This window comes from Chrysemys picta, chromosome 10 (assembly GCF_011386835.1).
Source record: "Chrysemys picta bellii isolate R12L10 chromosome 10, ASM1138683v2, whole genome shotgun sequence".
NCBI lineage: Eukaryota > Metazoa > Chordata > Testudines > Emydidae > Chrysemys > Chrysemys picta.
Window position 1 is genome coordinate 70,937,202 of NC_088800.1, and position 23,717 is coordinate 70,960,918.

Consider the following 23,717-nt stretch of genomic DNA (forward strand, 5'->3'; position numbering starts at 1 on the left):
AAGGGATGGGGCAGATCTGGTGAAAGGCCAGCAGCAGGGAGGGGGCTAGGCCATTATTCCCCCATCATCAAAGCCTCACAGGAAATCTGTGAGCGATCTGATGCATCTGTAATGAAGTGCCATTCTTCTCAGGAACAAGAAAGAACTGGAGGAACAAAACAACAGGAGCCTAGAGCACTGACCAGCTAGAAGAGATGATGCTAGCAATCAACAGCCATTTGCAAAATGACCACTGTGGGGCTGCAGTGGGTTGGCTCGAACAAATTTAAAGGGCCAAGCTCAGAAAGGCACACTAGGCAGAAAGATCTTATTAGAGGGAAATCCTGCACTGGGAAAACTGAGGAGGGATGCGAAAGTTACTGAGGAAGGAGCTTCAGTAAGCCACAACTTTATCATAGTAGCCTGTGGCTGCATTCATTTTGTTACAAAGCCCCTATGTGTTATGAGCCCACATTCCCTTACAGTAAGTGTGAGTTTCCAGGCAAGTCCTGGGAGTATGATGCCAATAAAGCTGTGCAGTCCAGGAGCTGGGGTAGAGGGATAGAACATCCGACCATCCAACCACCCGGAGCTAGGGTAGAGATACAAGGCTTCCATGTGGAAAGCCCTGATGGCCTTGTGTGCATCAGCCCCACTCTGCGTAGCTCTCTCTGGGTCTGTAGGATGAGTCCGATGTTCATTCCACAAGGAGGTAAACCTCCTCCCTTGATTGGACAACATGGAGGAACTGAGTGAAGAAACTCTGCACAGTCTGAACGGCCTGCTTTCCTGGGCTTTCCTACAGGAGGGATCAATCTGAGGCCTGGTCTACACTAGGCGTTTATGTCGAAGTTAGCGCCGTTACATCGAATTAACCCTGCACCCGTCCACACTGCGATGCTATTTAGTTCGACATAGAGGTCTCTTTAATTCGACTTCTGTACTCCTCCCCGACGAGGGGAGTAGCGCTAAATTCGACATGGCCATGTCGAATTAGGCTAGGTGTGGATGGAAATCGACGCTAATAGCTCCGGGAGCTATCCCACAGTGCACCACTCTGTTGACGCTCTGGACAGCAGTGCGAGCTCGGATGCTCTGACCAGCCACACAGGAAAAGCCCCGGGAAAATTTGAATTTGAATTCCTTTTCCTGTCTGGCCAGTTTGAATCTCATTTCCTGTCTGGACATCGTGGCGAGCACAGCAGCACTGGCAACGATGCAGAGCTCTCCAGCAGTGATGGCCGTGCAGTCTGTGAATAGAAAGAGAGCCCCAGCATGGACTGATCGTGAAGTCTTGGATCTCATCGCTGTGTGGGGCGATGAGTCCGTGCTTTCCGAGCTGCGATCCAAAAGAAGGAATGCAAAGATCTACGAGAAGATCTCTAAAGACATGGCAGAGAGAGGATACAGCCGGGATGCAACGCAGTGCCGCGTGAAAATCAAGGAGCTGAGACAAGGCTACCAGAAGACCAAAGAGGCAAACGGAGGCTCCGGATCCCATCCCCAGACATCCCGTTTCTACGAGGCACTGCATTCCATCCTCGGTGCGGCCGCCACCACTACCCCACCAGTGACCGTGGACTCTGAGGATGGGATACTGTCCACGGCCGCTTCCTGGGACATGTTAGGGGACGGGGAAGATGAGGAAGGAGATGAGGAGGGCGAGGCAGTCGGCAGCTCTCACAACGCTGATTTCCCCGACAGCCAGAATCTCTTCATCACCCTTACAGAGATCCCCTACGAAGCGTCCCCAGCCGTTACCCCGGACACAGAATCTGGTGAAGGATCAGCCAGTAAGTGTTGTAAACATCTAAACATTTATTTTTAACAAAACAGGAATATTAACAATTAAAAGAATGGGTTGTTCATGATTAGTGTGCCCTAGGCGCTTAACGGTTTAGTAATGGGCAGTGCAAGTTTTGAAAAGAAATCTAGCAATGTCCGGTTTTCAGTGATTGTCCTGCACAAGCCGCTCTACTGTTTATTCCCTGCTACTGCAGCTACAGTAAAATGCGGTCTATATGTCCGGGGATAGAGCAGTAATCCTCCTGGGACATCTCGATGAAGCTCTCCTGGAGGTAATTTGAAAGCCGTTGCATGAGGTTCTTGGGGAGAGCGGCCTTATTGGGTCCTCCGAAGTACGACACGTTGCCGCGCCACGAGATTATCAAGTACTCAGGGATCATTGCTCTGCACAGCAGGGCGGCATACGGCCCTGGTCTTTGGAGGCTTTCCCGGAGCATTCTCTCTTTGTCGCTCTCGGAGATCCTCATCAGGGTGATGTCGGCCATGGTGACCTGCTTTTAATTAGGTAGGGGAATGTTAGTGTTGGGACTGCTTTCCCGTTCCTTTACAGAACTGTAACCGCTGGTTTGCAGCCATGCGGTGGAGGCGGGAGAGGGGCAGCCGAAAGGGATCGTTCCCGGGGACAGCCGCGAGGGGGTGGGACAGGGGCAGAGTTCCCGCTTGCCGGATTGCTGGCAGCAGGGACTGACATTGCTTTAAATGTGAAATGAGGCCAGTGGTAATATAAAAGTTTTAAACTGCCACAAGTGTACGGCTTACCATGTCTGCCTGCAACAGAAATTCCGTTGTGCTGCCTCGCTTCTCAAATGTGCTGTTCAAGACCCCAGGCACTGAATGCGAAGGCCGAGAATTCGACCTTGTGCTGAGTGCGCATGTGAAAGGTGCTGTGCATGGTCTTGTTCACAGAGAAAGACTATGTTCTTTGTTCACAACTACATTTATCTTTCTGAGGAATTCACTCCCTTTTTCCCATTTCCACAGCCCCGTCTGCGACTGTCTCACAACCTAGCCTGGAATCACACTCCCAGAGGCTAGCGCGGATTAGGCGTAGGAAGAAGAGGACACGGGAGGACATGTTCTCTGAGCTTATGGCCTGTTCCCAAGCCCAGGCAGCACAGCAGACCCAGTGGCGGGAGAACTTGACCCGAATGCACCAAGCCAACATGGATCGGGAGGAGAGGTGGCGGCAGGAAGACCAGCAGGCGACTCAAACGCTGCTTGGACTACTGAGGGAGCAAACGGACACGCTCCGGCGCCTTGTGGATGTTCTGCAGGAACGGAGGCAGGAGGACAGAGCCCCGCTGCAGTCCATCTCTAACCGCCCTCCCCCGCCACCAAGTCCCATACCCACCTCACCCAAAGTGCAAAGAAGGAGAGGCGGCAGAGTCCCTGCTAAGTCTCACTCCACCCCTGCAGAGAGCTCTAGTAGCAGAAGGCTCTCATTTCCCAAAATTTGAAAAGTTCTTTCCTTCCCGCCTGACACAAGCCCACGTCCAAGTTTCACCTCCCAATGCCATGTGTAGTTGATAATAAAAAATTCGTTTCTGTTAACTACTGTTTCAATCATGTTCTTTTGGAGGAGGAGGGGAAAGGGGGTTGGTAATTGGACAGGACAGTCTCCTTTGGCAGGGTACATAGTCGGGGGCAGGCACAGCAGCAGGGCACATACACAGTGCAGTGATGCAGTGACTAGTTACCCCGGTTAGTCTGGGAGGTTGTTTTGATGTAATGTTGGGGGGGGGTGGGTTGCTCTGTGACTTTGTGGCGGGGGAGGGCAGTTACAGATCTTAAGCGCCGGTCCTTAGGCAGGATCACAGAGCCACACAGCATGGGATCTGTAACAGTCCTCCCCCTGCCACAAAGTCACATAGACCCCCCATACACACAGTCCCGATCAGGAGGGGTGACAGGCTCCGTTGAAACAAGCATCCCACCGCAGCGGAGCCTGTCAATCCTTGAGTTTAGAAGCTGCATTCGCGTCACAACACTACACCCGCTCCGCACCACAGTCTGCGTCCCAGTTTTAAAAAATTCCCGCGAAAACAGTATTAAAGAAAACGGTGTGCTTTAACAAAGTAGAACTATTTTTATTTCGACACGTGTGTTGGAGGGGGGGTGAAGGGGGTATGTAACTGGATAGGATAGTCAACATTAACTGGGTAAAGAAACGGGGGCAGGTTTAGCTTCTCAGTACACAAACTATAAAGTCACAGGTTACCCTGCTCACTCAGGAACTTTGCTTTCAAAGCCTCCCGGATGCACAGCGCTTCCCGCTGGTCTCTTCTAATCGCCCGGCTGTCTGGCTGTGAGTAATCACCAGCCAGGCTATTTTCCTCAACCTCCCACCCCACCATAAAGGTCTCCCCCTTGCTCTCACAGAGATTGTGGAGCACACAGCAAGCTGCTATAACAATGGGGATATTGGTTTCGCTGAGATCACAGCGAGTCAGTAAGCTTCTCCATCTCCCCTTGAGACGGCCAAAAGCACACTCCACCACCATTCTGCACTTGCTCAGCCGGTAGTTGAAGAGTTCTTTTTCAGTGTCCAGGGCGCCAGTATAGGGTTTCATGAGCCAGGGCATTAGCCGGTAGGCTGGGTCCCCGAGGATGACTATAGGCATCTCCACATCCCCAACAGTTATTTTGTGGTCCGGGAAGTAAATACCTTGTTGCAGCCGTCTAAACAGACCAGAGTTCCTGAAAACACGAGCGTCATGAACCTTGCCCGGCCATCCCACGTAGATGTTGGTAAAACGACCCCTGTGGTCCACCAGTGCTTGCAGCACCATGGAAAAGTAGCCCTTTCGGTTAATGTACTGGGTGGCCTGGTGGTCCGGTGCCAGGATAGGGATGTGAGTTCCATCTATGGCCCCACCGCAGTTTGGGAATCCCATCGCTGCGAAGCCATCTATGATCACCTCCACGTTTCCCAGGGTCACTACCTTTGGCAGCAGTACATCAACGATTGCCTTCGCTACTTGCATCACAACAACCCCCACGGTAGATTTGCCCACCCCAAACTGGTTCGCGACTGACCGGTAGCTGTCTGGCGTTGCAAGCTTCCAGAGGGCTATGGCCACTCGCTTCTGTACACTCAGTGCAGCTCGCAACTGGGTGTCACTGCGCTTCAGGGCAGGGGACAGCAACTCACAAAGTTCCAGGAAAGTTCCCTTCCGCATGCGAAAGTTTCGCAGCCACTGGGATTCATCCCAGACCTGCAGCACTATGCGGTCCCACCACTCAGTGCTTGTTTCCCGTGCCCAGAATCGCCGTTCCACGGCATCAACATGACCCATTGCCACTGTGATGTCCTCGGCGCTGGGTCCCCTGCTTTCTGACAGGTCTGTGCTACTCTCAGACTTCAGGACATCACCGCGGTGCCGTAGCCTCCTCGCCTGACTTTTCTGCATCTGCCTCAGGGAAACCTTTATGATAAGCTGCGAGGCGTTGAGAGCGGCCACAACTGCAGCGATGGTCGCAGCGGGCTCCATGCTCGGAGTACAGTGGCGTCCGCGCTGTCAATGACTGGAAAAGCGCGCGAACTGATTTCCCGCCGGCGCTTTCAGGGAGGGAGGGCGGGAGTGATGGACGGATGACGACAGTTTCCCAAAAGCACCCTCGACTCATTTTGTTACCCAGAAGGCATTGCCGGCTACACCCAGAATTCCAATGGGCAGAGGGGACTGCGGGAACTGTGGGATAGCTGACCACAGTGCACCGCTTCGAATGTCGACGCTTTCACCGTTAGTGTGGACGCACAAAGTCGAATTACTGTCCTTAGTGGGGACACACACGTTCGACTTTGCAATATCGATTACAAAAATTCGATGCAAGTAAAATCGAACTACTCTCGTAGTGTAGACAAGGCCTGAGAGTAATTCATCCTAATGAGTCAAAGCCCTTGAAAGCTTGGTCAATATTTTGTTCATATGCCTCATTTTATTAATAGTCTCAGTAGCAGCAAATGGAGCTAAAATGAAAACAGGAAGTCAGACTTTTGTAGGTTACCATGCAAAGTGAAGACTCCACTCAGCTAATCCCCCAGTAATCTGGTGGTATTCAGTCAAAGTGTAAAGGGAAGTGAATGAAGATTGTTCAACAATCATCCTTGTTTGGCCCACCCCTCAAAAAAATCCCTAAAATGTGTAGCACCCTCCAAAACGTACTGCGACTTATGTCAAATGCAGTGGAGTACAAGTGAGGCTGTGAGTTCACCTGATTGAAACAGCGGCAGTACAAGGTAAGATTGACATAAACATCAGTCATTACAACCATAACATCCCAATAGGTGCCTAAACTCTACGGAAACCCTTGACTTTTGCTCAACCTCAGCATTGTTTGACACTAAGCTACAATTAACCCACATGGATTATGCATTAGCCACCATTACTGAGCATTGCCAGTTGACTGGGGCCTGATTTGAGCTCCTGAGCTTTCCTGTGGACATCAAGCCTCATCCTGAATAAAGTCTGCATGAAGTTCACTTCTTGGCCTGTGCCATGGTCATGCAGAACTGAGCAGGTGGGGTTGCAATGGGGCCATGGACAGTTATCAATCATATGGAAGGGACAACTTCTCAACTTTGGGGCTTTATTGCTGTCTTGAAGGCTCTTCTCCCAGCATTGCAAGGCTCTGGCCAAAGAAATGCCCTTCACTTGAAATTCCAGCCAGTAGCTACAATATAAGAAGAGGAGGAAGATGATTACCAAAAAGTGATTAAATTGACAAATAACCCATAGAGAAGGGGCTAGCTCAAGAGAGAGACTTCTTGTTCTGATTTTCCTTCGCCGATTATTATTAAATAATTCATATCAGGGCTGGCTCTGCCTTTTTTGCCACCCCAAGCCAAAAAAAAAACACCTGCGTCACGGCCGGAGCCAGGGGGCAAGGGGACTCCCTGCACTGCAGATGTGCTCCGGCTAGCGACGGGGAGGGAGCAGGGGGGGAAGAGAGAGAGAAGGGGGCAGCCAAGGCTTCAGCGGGGCACTCGCCACACGGCCCCGACCACCACGCCGCCTGCCTGGAGGGCTCCGCGCCGCTCCAGTCAGCGGGGAGGGAAGGACGCACGCTGCCCTGACGGGCTTGCTACAGACCAGACACCGGCTGGGGCAGACGGAGCACGCAGCCCACTCCCAGCAGGGTGCTCCCCTCCTCTGCGCCGCCGCCCCCTACAGGGCAGCCAGATCAGCGAACAAAAAAACAACAACAAGCAGCGGCCATGCCGCCCTAAAATTGGGAATGCCGCCCTGTAGAATCTGCTGCCCCAAACACGAGCTTGCTCGGCTGGTGCCTGGAGCCGGCCCTGATTCATATTATTAGGAATATTAACTTGGGGCCCAATCTTGCAACCACAATTGGGCACAGCACTTAATACTTGAGTAGTCCCATTGGAGTAGTTGGACTATCAGGACCATAAGCACTAGCCGAGCTAGAAGAATTTGCAGGATTGTAATGCATCAGCACTAATTTGTTTCATTTTGCTGAACAGCTGCAGAAATCTACCTAAGCAATGAGATTCCTGCAGACAGCACATAAAGGGGCAGCAGGCTGAGGGGAGTGCTGAAGATGTGTGTAGCCAGACAATATTTTTTAGACAGAGTCACGCTGAGAACTAACAACATGACCTAATACTCGAAAGATGAACAGACATTTAATCCCCTTAGGTGACATCTTGTAGGGTAAGGAAATGAAAGCATCTTTGCTCACCTTTTTGTAATCAGCGTGTGAGACAGACATGCAGGGGCAAACACAGCTCTATGAGAAAGGGAAACACAGACAAGTGACAAAATACCCTCTGCACATACTCGTGAAAACATCCTTTCCTGTATTTACATAGGACTTTAAAGGGACCAGCCCACTGCCACTGACTTCTGTGAACAGGATTGTGACACCCTTGCTCACAGAGGGCTAGGTTCTCATCTGGTGTAAATTGTCAGAGCTCTGTGAAACTAGGATTACATAAGAACGGCCATACTGGGTCAGACCAAAAGTCCATCTAGCCCAATATCCTGTCTTCTGACAGTGGCCAATGCCAGGTGCCCCAGAGGGAGTGAACCTAACAGGTAATGATCAAGTGATCCATCCCCCATCGCTCATTCCCAGCTTCTGGCAAACAGAGGCTAGGGACACCATCCCTGCCCATCCTGGCTAATAGCCATTGATGGACCTATCCTCCATGAACTTATCTAATTCTTTTTTGAACCCTAAATTATTTGAACCCTGAACTATTTACACTAGCTGAGGATCTGCCCCTTTGAGTAGTACCTTTTAAAGTCTTGTCTACACAGTGGGGGAATGTGCTCCAGGGGTGTGTGATGTCTAAAGCACATTAACATGTTGGGCATTAATTGGTCCATGTAGACCCTGCTGGTGTGCACTAAAGGTTCCTGTAGACATGCCCTTCGTTGCTTACAGTACAAATTCGCTGGAGACCACTCTTTCACACACCAGTGCCCTTTTATTTCCATCTTTGCCCACCACCACCTATATACAGTTCAGTGTCAGCAGGGCCGGCTTTAGCAGGTGTGGGGCCCCATGCCGGGGACACGAATTGTCTCACGGCCCCCCCACCCTGCCCCATTGAATCCCTCTCCAACTCCCTGCCCTGGCCCCACATCTTCCCCAAGCACACCGCATTCCTCCTCCTCACCTCTCCCTCCAAGGCTTGCGCTGATCAGCTATATGGCGGCGCAAGTGCTGGAGGGAGGGGGGAGAAGCAGGATGTGGCTTTTTTTTTTTTCCTCCTCGCTCCGCTGGCAGCCCCGGACATTGCAGGGCCCTCTTAGGCGCGGGGCCCCATTCCGGGGAATCAGCCAAATCGGCTTAAAGCCGGCCCTGAGTATCAGTCAGGTAGCCCCTTAGGGAACTGCTTGCTCTTACAGCTAGCTGGGAGCAACAGGCCCTCACTCCTCACTTTCCTGTTCCTCCACTCCTACTTCCTTTCTGCTAGCTTTATAGGCCTTCCCCCATCAAGCTCACAGGTGTCTCTCTTTTAGGGCTTTAAATCAGCCACAGCCTGTCAGCTCCAATCACTTCCCCTTACTAGGAGCTGAGCTTGCAGGCTCTGAGCTAACAGGGGCTGAGTCAGTGCCTTTTGGCCAGCACCCTGTTGTTGTTGTTTTTGTTTGTTTGTTTGTTTTGTTTCCCCACACACACACACACACACCCCTTAAGAACGGCAACCCCAGGCCGCCTTCGGCCTCTTGGCCCCTCCACCACTCCCCTGAGGGAGGGTTCTCCGGGGAAGCCTCCCTACTCCAGGTGGGGCTCTCCCCAACCACTACCTCGGCTCTCTCCATCCCCCTCCCACAGAAGGAGCACATATCAGGGAGGGGTGGGCCCTCCATCTCTGCCTCTGCTCCCAGGTCGTCACAACAATCAAAGTGCGGCAGGCCCCCTATCCCCAGCTCCCCCTGCGTGTCTGGCTAGGGTTCAGGGGTTATTTCAGCTTCTAGGGGGAACCCCCCGACTCAGTTTCTGCCAGCTCTCCTTGCAGCTCGGGGCCCTCCTGCGCCACTGATGGGGGTGGGGGGGAGGGAGGTCAGCGTTCATCCCACCTCGGGGTGGGACCTTCCATGCCTCAGTTTCCCCCATTCGTCCCAGTACATCTGGGGCTTCTTCCGCAGAGAGCGGGATCAGGGGGAGTTCCCCCATGCTCCTTTCTTCCCTGGGGGGTCCAAACTGACCAGCTCCCCCATATATACTTCCTGCAGGTCTCCCCGCTCTGGGCTTTGCTGTCTAGGAGTTTTCACTTCATTTCCAGGACTAGGGTCATCCTACCGCCCTGGGGCTCTCATTCTCCGGGGATCCAACCCCCCTCTCGGGGTACCCCATTGTTTCATGCCCAGTAGTGGGGCCCAGTCCGGGCCTAACACTACCGGAAATGGTAGTTTCTCCAGGCCTCCTACCCGTTTCCACCTCAAGCAACCCTTTGCTTCTAGGGGTACCTGGGCTACTGGGCAGGACTTCCTGTCCCCATGTATGCATCCGAGGGCCATCATTGCCCCCAGAATAAGCCAATATGGCTTGACCAGTGCCTTTCGCACCAGCATGCAGTTTGAGGCAGTGTCGACCACAGCCGTTTGGAGTCTCCATCCCACCTTCACAGGCTCCGTGGGCACCCCCCCGCCCCCGCTTCCGTCCCGCCTGTTCAGTCCAAGCACAAAAGTCCGCCCAGCCACATTCCATGTCCAGGCAGTCTTGTTTAACGTGCCCCAGCTTCCCACACCGCTGGCACGTTAGGCAGGCGGGCCTCCCGGGTGCTCCTCGGTGCTCCCTTTTTTCTCCTTGCCTCTCCCGGGGAAGGAGTCCACAGCTTCCGCCCCAGCTCTCTGTCTTTCCATTGCCAGTCCTCCCCCCGGGGTCCCTCAGCCTCTCTATACTCCTCGGTTACCCGGACCACCTCTTCCACGGTGCCTGGCTGGTGTCTCCTCACCCAGGTGCTCACCGTCTCCGGAAGGCTTTGCAGGATCTGCTCCAGTATCAGGGAGTTCATTATCTCCTCCAGGGTATGCGTGTCAGGCCTCAACCAGCGAGTGGCCCAGTCCCTTAACCTCTGGGTGAATGCTCGTGGTTGTACAGCAGACGTCCACCGGGCCGACCGGAGCTTCTGTCTGACAAACCTACCCTGTCCAAAATGGCTGCTCTCACGGCCTCAGTTCTGGGCATCTTCCTCCCCCAAAAGCCATATAGGCCACTTGCGCCTCACCAGTCAAATAAGGGGCTAGTCGGAGGGCCCAGGTTGCCCTGTCCCGTCCGGTCCCCGCAGCTATCCTCTCGAAAGTTCCCAGGAAGGCGTCTGGGTTATCCATCGGGCTCATTTTACAGAGTCCCCAGCCTGGCAGCTGGGCGCCCTCCCCTACCCCAGGACTCACCAGCCGTTGCAGGAGCTGCCCGTGGACATTGCTTTGCTCCCGGATGAAGTCCTGCAGGCTTTTCTGTTGCTCAGCCTGCCAGACCAAAGCAGCCTGTCTTTCTGCTTGGTGGGCCTGCTGGAAAGTCTGCAGGGCTTGCTGGGTCTGTTTCTGTTGCTCTACGAGCCATTTCAGGGTCTCCTCCATTGCCGGGCCACCAACCATGCTCATTGGCTTCCGATCCCAGACATTCCCCCACATGTAGACGTGCCCTTCGTTGCTCACAGTACAAATTCGCTGGAGACCACTCTTTCACACACCACTGCCCTTTTATTTCCATCTTTGCCCACCGGCTATATACAGTTCAGTGTCAGTCAGGTAGCCCCTTAGGGAACAGCTTGCTCTTACAGCTAGCTGGGAGCAACAGGCCCTCACTTTCCTGTTCCTCTACTCCTACTTCCTTTCTGCTAGCTTTATAGACCTTCAAGCTCACAGGTGTCTCTCTTTTAGGGCTTTAATCAGCCACAGCCTGTCAGCTCCAATCACTTCCCTTTACTAGGAGCTGAGCTAGCAGGCTCTGAGCTAACAGGGGCTGAGTCAGTGCCTGTTGGCTAGCACCCTGTTACAGTTCCCTAGTGCACTTTAGCATAATGCTGTCTAAACAGCACTATGTTAAAGTGCACCAGAAGATCTATAGATCAATTAATGGACAACATATCAGTGCACTTTAGAAACCACACCCCCATATAATGCATTACCCCATCATGTAGACAAGCCTTTTCACAAGTAGTCTAGTCGTTGTCAGGTACTATCCAGTTGTATCACAATCACATGCAAGCCCAGATTTTTAGAAAAACACATAAAATAAGATTCCAATGGAATGCTAATAGTTGATGCCCAGATTAGCTCATCTAACAAGTGTTACATTTCTGCAGGCTCAGTAATTAGCAGGAGTGTATTAGATGGTGAGCATATGTGACCTCATTTTATTTTATAAGACCAAATTCTGTCTTCAGTTGGCCCTCTATGATGGTTAACCTTTGGTATTTTATTCAACACAAAGTAGTGCAATACTGACGGGACAACACGTAATGAGTTCCTAAATTCTCGCCCAAGGTTTTGTAGGTAGTTCCATTGATTTTCCGTTAGGAACTGACTTCCAAGATGGATATTTTCTAATTTCAGCTGTTCCTCATCAAACAGCCACTGAACCACAAAAACTGGAGCTGCAAAAGAAAGAAAGAAAGGGGGGGAGGGGTAACTCAGTGGTTTGAGCATTGGCTGGCTAAACCCAGGGTTGTGAGTTCAATCCTTGAGGGGGCCATTGAGGGATCTGGGGCAAAATCAGCACTTGGTCCTGCTAGTGAAGGCAGGGGGCTGGACTCAATGACCTTTTGAGGCCCCTTCCAGTTCTAGGAGATATTATTAAATGAGATAACCTATTATTATTGGCACCCTAGAAAGTTGTAGATTAAGTCAGTATTTGACATTAGCATACAGGGCCAGATCCTGCAGCTCAAAAAACAAAACAAAACCCAGTAGCAAGAGGCTAATGCTGATTACACTAGTGCCCATGAGCCCACTCAGACCAGAATCTCATTGTTCTAGGCACTGTACAAACCCAGAACAAAAATATGGTCCCAGCCCCAAAGAGCTTCAGAAATGCTCCACTCCCACTATGCACCATGGGAGCCGCTGGATGCTGAGCACTGCTGAAAGTCCAGCCCCAATTAAGGTCAGTGCGGGATCAGAGCCAAACTGAGAGAAGATGAACTTACATTGCAAGGATGAATACAATCTATATCCAAGGAAGCACTGCCACTTGTTAACTCTCTTGAACTGCTGTTTACATTTTTCTGGAAGGATTCCATTCCACATCCTAAAAAGCCACGACCAGAAAACATTAGTGGGAAAGAGAGAGGTGGTGTTACCTTAAACGAATATGTAAAAAAATATATATATATAAAAAATAAAAGCTACGTGTCTTGTCCCAAATAAAACCAATTGTTTGTGTGAGAAGAACACAATACATCCAGCATAAGGAATACATGGCATATTGTTCAGCCCGAGGGAAGCTCTCTTCTTCTGAGCATAGCAATCCCTGTTTCTTCCTAAAGGTGTTGTGATGGCGAGTAAAGCTGGGTAACTTTCAGTTCATGATAATGATCAGCTAGTCTATAAAACCTTCACAGAGAGGTACATTTGCAGCAGGTTATTTTCCCTTTTGGGGGTTGCAAGATGCAGCTGCAAGATTTACATGCACAGTTTAATTCCAGATGCCAATCCAAGTGCTTGTGCCCCTCGCTACCTGACCGGAGGTGCAGATCAGGTAGCCAGAGGTGCAAGAATTCATATTTGAATCATTTTATGGGCACAAATTTTGCAGGCATAGCAAAAAACACCCCAAGGTTACAACCCACAGGCTCAAGTACCTGAGTCCTTTCTTGATTGCACCCACTGGGGCACAAGAGGCAGCATCTGAACAGTTAGATTGTCTTGGATGTTTAATGTCCAGGAACCAGCCAGAGTCAACAAGTCCTCTGACCTGGACTGCCTCAGCTTCCAGCTCCTCCAGAAGGGCTGCCACCCTCTCCAGGTTCAGTAACACACCAGTCCCACCAGCACTGAAAAGAAGACAGACATCAGTTATCTGGGTCCCCAGATGGAGCCCTGCTTGTGCTTAAGGCACTCTTTCGGCAGCAAATACAGGAAATGGAAGCAGTGCATTGTAGTCACTTTAAAGCCCACTATCATTGTAATCCCACCTCCTGCTCACTGTTCCCACCAGAGATGGAGTTGGAACAAAGGGCTTTTGGACAGAAATATTTGAAGTTAACTGGAAAGCTAAGGGAGGTGCAGGCATTGCCTCCTTTATTCCCTCTGCTTTTATTTAGTTATTTTTGCTAAAACTGTATAGCACTCAATAGACAGCCCTGGACATCAACACCCTTTGCTTCTCTGCAGAACTGATGCTCCCTAGGTAGCAGTCGCTCCAGCTTCCCCACATTGCCTTGTCAACATGCTACAGACTTGGGCAAAAAGGACTATCGAACGCTTCATGCCCATTCACTCCATGGCCTCTCTGCAGAGACCAAGAACAGTCAGTGCCCACTGTGATGGGGTTCTAATGGCCTGAATGTGGCCTGACTCCCATTGATTTCAACAATCAGGCCCCTGGTTCAGTTTCAAGTGCCACAGTCTTTCCATCGACTTCAGTGGACTTTGGAGCAGGCCCCGAGAGCACTAACTCATTTCAATGGGGCCACTCAACACCCAACACATCCCTTACACTGCAGTATGGAGCCAGTACAGTACTCCAGAACCCAACTGCTGTTGTAAGCTGTAGTGGTTTGGAGCAATACTGTGTAATCTGTTGTCATTTTTATATGAGAAATAAATAAAAGAAACCTTCCTCGAAAGATTCAGCTGAGGCCTTGCTAGCCCAAGATTTAGTATAGAACATGTTTGCAATGGTAGCATGCTGTGACAAAGTTCCTCCTCTATCTTGGTGGGTCCTGCGCTTATTGGCAGATTTTCTTGCCTCAGAGATTCACCATGTGGGTTGGGGAACAGCCCAGAGACCTTCCCCTCTGGGACAACCCACAGGCCAGGTCAGTTGGGAGGTTTGGGGTGGAACCCAGGCCCACCCTCTACTCCAGGTTCCAGCAGCTGGACTGCAGCTGTCTATAGTGCCTCCTGTAACAGCTACATGACAGCTACAACTCCCTGAGCTACTTCCCCAAGGCCTCTTCCAAACACCTTCCTTATTCTCACCACAGGACCTTCTTCCTGGTGTCTGATAACGCTTGTGCTCCTTAATCCTCCAGCAGCGCACTCTCAGCTCCTTGCGCCTCTTGCTCCCAGCTCCTCACACTCCCACCACAAACTGAAGTGAACTCCTTTTTAAAACCCAGGTGCCCTGATTAGCCTGCCTTAATTGATTCTAGCAGCTTCTTCTTAATTGGGTCCAGGTGTCCTAATTAGCCTGCCTGCCTTAACTGGTTCTAGCAGGTTCCTGATTACTCTAGTACAGCCCCTGCTCTGGTCACTTAGGGAACAGAAAACTACTCATCCAGTGACCAGTATATTTGCCCTCTACCAGACTCCTGTACCCCACTGGTCTGGGTCTGTCACAGTGCTCAGAAAGATAGTGTTGTCCAGTGGGCAGGGTGCTGGTCCATGACTCTGGAGACTACGTTCTATTCCCACCTCTACCACTGATCTGCTGTGTGACCTCAGGCAAGTCACTTCAACTCTTGGTACCTCTGTTTCCTGTCTGTCTGGTCTATTTAGATTGTAAGCTCTTGTTTCTTACCATGTGTTTGTTCAGTACCTAGCACAAAGGGGCCCTGATCTTGGTTAGGGCCTCTGGGTACCACTGAAGCACAAGCAGTTAATGACACCACTTAGAAGGGTTTCGAGAACTTCTCACTTAGGCACTCTCACAGCTCTAGGCCCATCCTTACCTTTCCCCAGCAAGCAGGACCACTTTAGCTTGCTTAATTCCCTTAGGAACCAGGTCTTTAATCACCTCCTGGATAATTAGCGATCCCATGAAGGCATAGTCTGCTAGAAGAAAAAGTCAGAGTTAACACTGACTGTGTCAAAGGATCTTCTAGAAGCGGGGAGCGGCATAAAGATGGCTGTCTACCTTGCCGTGACTTGGGCAAAGTTCCACTCCAGATATCACTCGAGCAGTAAGGCACAAACCTAGGCAGAGGTAGCAAAGGAAAGGCACACAGTTACGGTCATCAGAAAGTCCCTGAATAGACTGGAGAAACTCCTACTCCTTTCCCACCACATCACCTCCTCAGCATTGGGATTATCTTGGACAGAGGTTCCCAGCATGCAGTTACAAACAAGTGTGAGTGAGCCGCTACCACCTTTCCTTTCCCATGCTGCTAAATGAGAGGGGAGTCTTGGCTAGATCTTAGCTAGATGGCAGGAAGCTCCCTGTATGGAAAAGGCTGAGAACCATTGATCCACGGCTTTGCCCCATGAGTGATGTTAGATTAGGTTACATGAAAGTGAATCACTACATATCCCCACCCTCCAGCTGTGGCAGCTGAGTTCCAACTCTCCTTACTTTAGCACCTCATAGTCCTTTCAAGAGGAGCCACACAGTTACCCATAGAGTACAGGAGGTGTCACTCGGTGTCATTTGTAATTAACAGTCAGAGCAGTAACTGGCCAGAAGGTGCTGTGAAATGTAAGTGGTAGTACAGCGTCTGGGAAGGTCCTTACACTGCATTGGCGTTCCACCAGTGAGGGCTCTCCTCCATGTGGGAAGACAAAATGCCTGTCCCTAGAGTCACAGACACACAACACAAAAGAGACATGTTGTACTGGACACAGTCTAAGGCTAGGTCTACACTACCCGCCTGAATCGGCGGGTAGAAATCGATCTCTCGGGGATCGAATTATCGCGTCTCGTCGGGACGCGACAATCGATCCCCAAATCGACGCTCTTACTCCACCAGTGGAGGTGGGATAAGCACTGTCGACGGGGAGCCACGGAGGTCGATTTTGCCGCCCTCCTCACATCGGGGTAAGTCGGCTCCGATAGGTCGAATTCAGCTACGCAAATTCAGCTACGCGAATAGCGTATCTTAAATCGACCCCTCCCGTAGTGAAGACCTGCCCTCAGAAAACCAGACCAAGAGCAGCAGCTTTTCCAGCTTCGAGAAGCAGGCACAACCCCTGTAAGGATCTCACAGCTTCCCCTCCTGTCTCACCTTCTTCCCAGACTGTCATCCACCCATGTCACCCTCTCCCTCTAGAATCACAGACGCATAGGGCTGGAAGGGACCTCAATAGGCCATCTAGTCATCCCCCTGTGCTGAGGCAGGACCAAGTATTCCTAGGCCATCCCTCTCATTCCACATTAAGTTCAGGCTCCATCACTCTTCTCAAAACTTCTGCCTATTCCTTATGCTTCTCTCCAGCATTTCTCCTATCTGCTCCTTTTGGCTGCGCACTGACTTGAGCCAGGAAAGCACGTAAGCATGTGTGTAATACCATCTTACTGTACCTCAACAGACCCACTCACAAGCTTAAAGTGAAGCTGGTGTTGAAGTGTTTTGCCATAGTGCTCAGCAGCTGGCAGGATCAAATCCTTTGTCTCTTTCTTCCACTCAGTTTTCGGCCTTCTTTAATGCCACCCTCCCTTGTGCTTGGGACATGCCCATGCCTGACCTGCTGAAAACACACTCTCTCTCCTCCTTCCAATCCTACCTAAAATCCTAACTTCTCTCATGCAGGCTTCTTCAGAGGCCTCCCCACAAGGAAGATTCTTTACCTGATTCCAATGGAAATCTACTCCTGATGTATCACAGTTATAGGAGTTTCATTCTGAAATCACGGCCAGGAACATAAAGCCTGGTTTTCCTCTCTGCTCATAATCAGCATAAACCCAGAGTAACTCCACTCACTTCAGTGGAGTCATTCCAGACTTGCACCTGTTTGGCTGAGAGCAGAAGCCATCCCCTTGTCTTTTCACAGAGCCGTGTGAAAGAAAGGAATAATACAGGGTTTCTCAAACAGGGGTCGCCACTTGTGTAGGGAAAGCCCCTGGCAGGCCGGTCTGAGCCCCGTCCGCAGGTCTGGCCGATCATGGCTCCCACTGGCCATGGATCGCTGCTGCAGGCCAATGGGGGCTGCTGGAAGCAGCGGCCAGTAAGTCCCTTGGCCCACGCCACTTCCAGCAGCCCCCATTGGCCTGCAGCAGCAATCCGCGGCCAGTGGGAGTCGCGATCAGCCGGACCTGCGGACGGGGCTCACACCTGCCCGCCAGGGGCTTTCCCTACACAAGCGGCGACCCCTGTTTGAGAAACCCTGGAATAATACAACAATTGCAGCAAGTACCTTTCTTTGTTTGAGGCCAATCAGATGAACTCATTAAGCGACGGATATTTTTATATCTGGTATCACATGTTTCTTTATTATAACAGCACCAGCCACCTGAAGGGGAGCAAGAAGTTTGTCTTAAAACCTTCATATCACATCTGATTGAATTAAAATGTATTGTTGACTATACCACTCAGTCAATGTCATCTTTGATTCTTGACTCTCTTTATTCTCATCTCACACTGGTGTAAATCAGAGGTAACTCCACTGAAATCACTGGAGTTACACTGATCGATGAATGTGCGTGCAGAATCAAGCCCGACTTGTCTTCACAATACCTTGCTTCATTACTGAATTGTCATTTCTTACTGTACCTTCTAAGAATATGATCCATCTCTTGCTCCCTTTGTGCTCCCTTAAGTAATACCTGCAAATGGTGGAGAAGGAAAGTAAACACAAATCAGACTATTTTTTCCCGTTACACTGTTTGTGAAAAGCAAGCGAGTTCTGACTTGATCATTACCCAGCTGTTGTCCCATCATTGCAGGTGACCAGGGGGTTCTTCAGAAAGAAAAGTTTCATGTCCTCAGGTGCCTTCTGAGCATGCCAAGGAGTGAGTGAGGCACTTCTGAGCTGTGATGCCAAGGCATCTTCCATAGGAGGAAGAACTCCCACAAAGACATCTTCCTCAGCAGCAGTGTGCTCCAGTTCCCCACTTGGATTAGGGCCCTTTCGATTCTGGGCAGGAGTCTTCACGTGAGCTTTGGAATTACGTTTGCTTTGAGACACCGCTTCCCCCAGGAGCAACAAAGCCACCAACGCCCCTGGGATCTTCATAGTGACTGCCTCCTCCTGACTGAACAGGCAAAGAATAAACCCGTGGTATAATAAAAGGGCAACATGAAAATCTGAAGAAAGCGAGGTTTAAGAAAGACAGTGTCGAGAAGAATTAAACCAGCAAGGAATGGATCTAGTCATGTTCACAGGCATAGACACAGGCATGTTACAGATGACACCACAAAGCTGAAATAGCATCAAATACCTTAAAGAATGCTGGTCAATTGCTGATCTTCACCTGAAGCATTATAACAAGTGCAATATCATAGGGAAGGTAAGCCTCTGATGGCCAAAGAATGAAGAGCGTGGTTGGAAGCCCAAGAGGAGTTGTTACCCAGCCAGAAATAATACTTGTGCTCAGATCACAGCTCCCCAGTGGAACTTTATATTGTCCTCATATGGAACATATTTCTTCCCTCTTTTTTTTTCTTTTCTTTTCTTTGAACTACCGCCAAGGTTGGGCAGATGACAGGGGCTGGAGAAACGAAACCACACCCCGTGCTGAATAAGTTTCAAGATTTCCTTGCAAGCACTTTGATCTTGAAAGTTACATACTTAAAATTTCTATAATTTGATTCCCATTTTGCTTGCTGCTTTTTGGAGGGTGGGGAAGCGTACAATCTGATTATATAAGCTTTGGCAATTCTCCTCTTGGGATGATTTTTAGTTGTTTCATGCATAAGAAATGCTAGGGGCTACATTTGAACTTGATAAAAGCTTTCAATTCGCCGTCTCATCAAACAACCTCAGCACCAGCCTTTCAACTTTTTCAGTAAATACTGTATCTTTCCCCTTGTTCATGTTTTTGTCAGATTTATAGAGTATTGGTATGGAAATCATTAAATAGTGCTCTTAAATATATTAGAGCTAGTTGAATTATTCATTATGAATAAATGATCTGATGAAGGTATTCCCCCTTTTTAAATGAATCAGTCATGAACCAATTCAGATTTCTGCAAATGTATTTGTTATTTGTAACTATTCATCAAATACTTTGGATGAACAACTTTGAACCAATGGGTTACTTGAGTACTGATCACCTTCAATATTTGCTAGTCATTTGTTAATTGGGCTGTGTGATTGGTCACCTCTGTGACATGGTATTGCTTCAGCTCCCTGATTGGATGATTGAAAGTTTTAAAACAGAATAATGAATTATAAATCACAAAAAATGATGGATAATTTTGTATGCATGTAAATACAGATGTTTGTATGAGGAACAGCCAACCCCCAAAAATTTGTATGAAAAAACCTATTAACAAATAATTCATAATAAAGGACAGGAACACGGTCGAACAGCCGCTCATAATTTGAATGAAGGTTTGCTAACACAGGTTCTACTGAATTCACTAGAGATACACCAGTGTAAAACTGGAGTGAGATCAGAATCAAGCCATTTGGTCACAGAACTAAGAGAAAAAGAATGTCAGAACATATCCTAACCTCTGTTTTATTTCATTTTGTAAAATACAGTCTATGTTCCTTGATCAGGTGGAAAGTCATCAAGACAGAAAAGAGCGTTCAGTGTCACAGACCCAACTGGTTATAAAAATCTACATCATAAGCTAAACTTCCAGTCCAGTATAAATATTTCTTCCTCCCTTCCATTTAGTGAATTGGAAAAAGAAAGGAAAACTCTGTGCTCTTACCCTTAGCTGAGATGGAAAAACTTATCCCCCATGGAGCACACAGGAAATAACCATCACTGACTGGAGAGGAGATGAACATTGTGAAAGAAAACACAGTCTATTTGAAACTAGCAGACATATTTTTCGGATAGTTACAGAGTGACTCATTGGTCCCTAAAGGGAATTATGAGTGCAGCTTGCTCCCCTCACCCATCCATGAAATGCAATGCAGGCCATCCACATCCATCAAAGGGACTTGCTGGTCCAGTGCTGAGATGCTTAGCTGGAGTGATCACATCATTAATTTCTCTAGGTTGCTTTTTCCCGAGGATCCTCTCTCAGGGAGTGATGTGTCAGATGCCATATGGAGATAGATGGGGTGAAATAGTTCATGAAATTTGACTATCTCCAGAGATGAGGGTTTTCATCTGCCCACTCTGCAGTCCGGGTGAGCGTACAGCCAGCCAATAGACAGCACCATGGGGAGCTTCAACTGCATTTTTAACAACAGCTCTTATGGCTTCAGTGAAGCTACCCTCTTGCTTAAGTGATGTGACCTGGCAATTGGTCACCAAAAAAAGCTAATGAGCCAAGAAGAGACTAAAAGGCTTCAGTGTCTGGAAAGGGGCAAATGTGCCTATTTCATCTATATCTCACCACTAAAGTCCAGCCCAGGTTTGTACCAATGGGGGGGAACATTTCTACCTGATGGTTGTTTTGTGGCCTCAGAGAAATGAGTTGTGCTGGGAACGGGTCAGTGCAGGTCTTGTGAACAGGTGTGAACATTACAAAATCCTCCACCACAACTGGCACAGTTTGGCTGCCTTGCTGACATTCTCAGCAGAGAAGCTAAGGACTCATTAGGTGTGATTACTTCACTACTCACAGGAGTGGTCCCCACAAGGGAAGTCTGAACACAAGGCCCCCCAAATCTGCTTCATGTAGCATCACTGATGAGCCAAAGCAATCTCCCCACTCACCTTGTTCCATAAACTTTATCCCTTTACCTTCAAGCATATCTATAGCCCCTCCTCTCCAAGGAGAGGTGTCTCTCTCATAGACAACTTCTGTTGAGTTCTGATGATCAGATTGATGCCAGGACAGAATATCTTACTTGGCTTCGTGCCTGGACATCTCAAAATATGGCCCTTCATTCTCCCAATATGCTAATAAGTCAATGGAACAAGCACTCCGTTCATGAGTGCAGGTTTCTCTCCTGGCACAGCAGCCACTTTCCTGAGACTCACTGAGGTTCATAAGTGGAAGTAGTATGTTAAAGGCTGAACCCAACAGCAACAGGATGTGACCTGGGCTGCCCTGTAGATTTACAGCAAGGCTGGTTCTCAGAAATGAAAGGGTGCAGGAGATCCACAGACCCAAACCTGCCTGGCTGTATTTGCATTCTATGTACTTATGAAATGTCCTTCACCTACTGCTCCATTGTCCTTGATTCTGCTGGTTTTATAGTTTCTCGTATACAGTATTTCCTTCCTGATCATAACACAAGCAGCATCACTGCATTCTGCATACTAAAACCCAGGGCTTTTTACACTGCATACACTGCAGCTGCACTTCATTAACATTAAGGAACAAGGGACAAAGGGAGGTGAGAATCCACCCTAGATCTTCTGATTTTGTTTGATGGCTGCCAGCATGACATTTTTACAACTCTGGTAGCAGAATGCGAACCTAGGCCTTCTAACCAATCACCTCAGCCAAAGGCAGATGTCATTTCCCTTTTGTAGAAGAAATCACCATGGTTCATTTTCTTTGCATCAGCTTAAGTGTCATTTTAAAAACAAAGTAAAACAATCTCAATAGAAAAGCTCAGTGGGATGAGAGAGGAAGCTATGGAACATATGCAAGGGGTTAGGCATGATGTCGCACACAGATAATGAGGGAGAAAAAGATTGATCCTTAATGCTAGTCATGAGTTTTCACGCCTGTTTCACGCGTCTCTTTGTGCCCATGCACTGATACCTGCAAAATGTATTGTTGATGAGATGGGCACTCTCAGCATGTGCTGTTTTTTGTTTGTTCATTTGTTTACACAGTGGGGGCCTGATGTTGATTGGGGCATCTGGACAAATGATAATAATAAAGAATTAAACATTTGTCAAGTGCGCTCCTAATTCCCCCGGAGCCTGTGCATCCCAGGATCCCCTGGCTGCAGAACTGACCTCCTGGCTGGCTGCAGAATTGCTTGGCGAGTTTGTACCCTAACATGCATTTGGCTCACTAACTTTGGGATGAAAGGCTGGTCTAAACGCTGCCACTCCAGATAACCAAGCAAAGGCCCTCCCCCGGGGCACCATGGCAACTGGCCTACGAAGACTCCATGAGCTTCCCAGGCTCTGCAGCTGTGATGGAGACGTCTTGCTCCGTCCCAGCAGTGCTAGGGATTACATGGCTGCGGCTTTTCTGGCATAGTCACAGACTCCACTGAACACAGGGATTTTGTGAGGAGCCTGATATCTGTGCGGGAATGACATTCAGTCGGCTGGGGGAGGCTTTTAAAAAGAGGCATGACCTGACTTAGTTGCTTTCATCCTGGGAAACAGCTTTGTCCTTGTCAGCCAAGGAGAAGCAGACAGCAGCAAGTGGCCCCCTGAGGCTAAAGATTTACCTGCTCCCAAACCCAGCAGTAAATGGAGAAGAAGAGAGGGCCTGCCTAGGTCCATTGACAAAGGGGTCCCCCGTCAACAACAGCCCTCCCGCCCCCCTGCAACCAGGCGTTGAGGAAGGGGAAAGGTGCACATTCAAATTTGACCAAAGTAGCCCAGTTCCATGCGTATTGGAGCTAACTGCAATAGCTCCTGTGAGCTTGCTGCAGGCACTCACCTGCACAGCAGGGGATACCACTGAGCCCTTTTGCTGGGTATGGCTCCAAGTGCTGCTGATGTCTTTGGAGATCACCGCCTTGAATCTTATTAAGCTCTTCACCCTAGGCAGGAGTGTTTGGAGAGGAGGTTTTTCAACAGCCAGGATGCATTATTCCAGGCACTCTCTGCTCTAATGTGCTGTCAGATATTAACGTCTATAACATCCCAAATACAAATGGATTTCAAAATATCGAAGTGTTTCAAAGATTGTCTCCTTAAATAGAGAACTCACACTAAAATCACAGCATTAGACAGAGAGAGAGACGTGGTCACAAAAGGATCCGAATAAAGACTGACCAATAAAAAGGTCTCCTCACAATAAAGGTGTTAAGTCTAATTCACTATTTTCCCATGAGCCAACAAATGAAAGGTCATATACAGTAGTTCTTACATAGTCCTTACTCAGACAATCCTCAAAGGAAATAATAAAATAATCAAAATAGCTAGCTCTTATATAGAGCTTTCTAGCTCTAGATCGCAAAGGAGTTCAGTATCATTAGCTCCATTTTACAGATGGGGAAACTGAGGTATGGGGAGAAATGACTTGCCCAAGGTCACCTAGCAATCTAGGGGCAGAGCTAGGCAGGCTGGCTCCAGGCACCAGCCGAGCAAGCTGGTGCTTGGGGCAGCGGCTTGTAGGAAGTGGCATTCTGCCCAATCCTAGGGCGGCACGGCCGCTTTTTTGTTGTTGTTGTTGTTCCACTCCGGCCGCCCTGTAGGGGGCGGCGGCGTGGAAAACGGGAGCGCCCTGCAGCAAGCCCGGCAGGGCAGCCCGCGTCCTTCCCTCCCAGCCAACCGGAGTGGTGCGGAGCCCTCCCGGCAGGGGCCATGGTGGGAGGGGTTGCGTGGCAGCGTCCCACTGAAGCCCTGGCCGCCCCCCTTCTCTC

The 23,717-nt window shown here is 49.5% G+C and overlaps 2 protein-coding genes across 6 annotated transcripts; one reads left to right on the plus strand and one right to left on the minus strand.

Annotated features, from left to right (window-relative positions):
* Nucleotides 1-411: 411 nt before the first annotated feature.
* On the minus strand, nt 412-23,396 carry LOC101945774 (palmitoleoyl-protein carboxylesterase notum2-like). 5 transcript variants are annotated; one of them, XM_024109659.3, is made up of 12 exons: nt 19,970-23,394; nt 18,007-18,339; nt 17,858-17,910; nt 17,502-17,597; nt 15,882-15,942; nt 15,289-15,347; nt 15,104-15,203; nt 13,070-13,261; nt 12,416-12,516; nt 11,716-11,863; nt 7,492-7,539; nt 412-6,459 (listed from the first exon to the last, which is right to left on the minus strand). In XM_024109659.3, exons 2-12 carry the CDS (start codon nt 18,318-18,320, stop codon nt 6,162-6,164), a joined length of 1,470 nt encoding a protein of 489 aa, XP_023965427.2. In that variant the 5' UTR covers nt 18,321-18,339; nt 19,970-23,394; the 3' UTR covers nt 412-6,161. The 5 variants fall into 5 exon arrangements, 4 of the variants coding, with proteins under 4 accessions (XP_023965427.2, XP_023965425.2, XP_023965426.2 ...); XM_024109657.3 differs by having other exon boundaries at nt 15,104-15,206; XM_024109658.3 differs by lacking the exon at nt 19,970-23,394 and adding an exon at nt 18,526-19,936 and having other exon boundaries at nt 15,104-15,206.
* LOC135973823 (uncharacterized) lies at nt 1,196-3,336 on the plus strand. Its single transcript, XM_065558933.1, has 2 exons — nt 1,196-1,772; nt 2,767-3,336. Exons 1-2 carry the CDS (start codon nt 1,196-1,198, stop codon nt 3,240-3,242), a joined length of 1,053 nt encoding a protein of 350 aa, XP_065415005.1. The 3' UTR covers nt 3,243-3,336.
* Nucleotides 23,397-23,717: the final 321 nt, after the last annotated feature.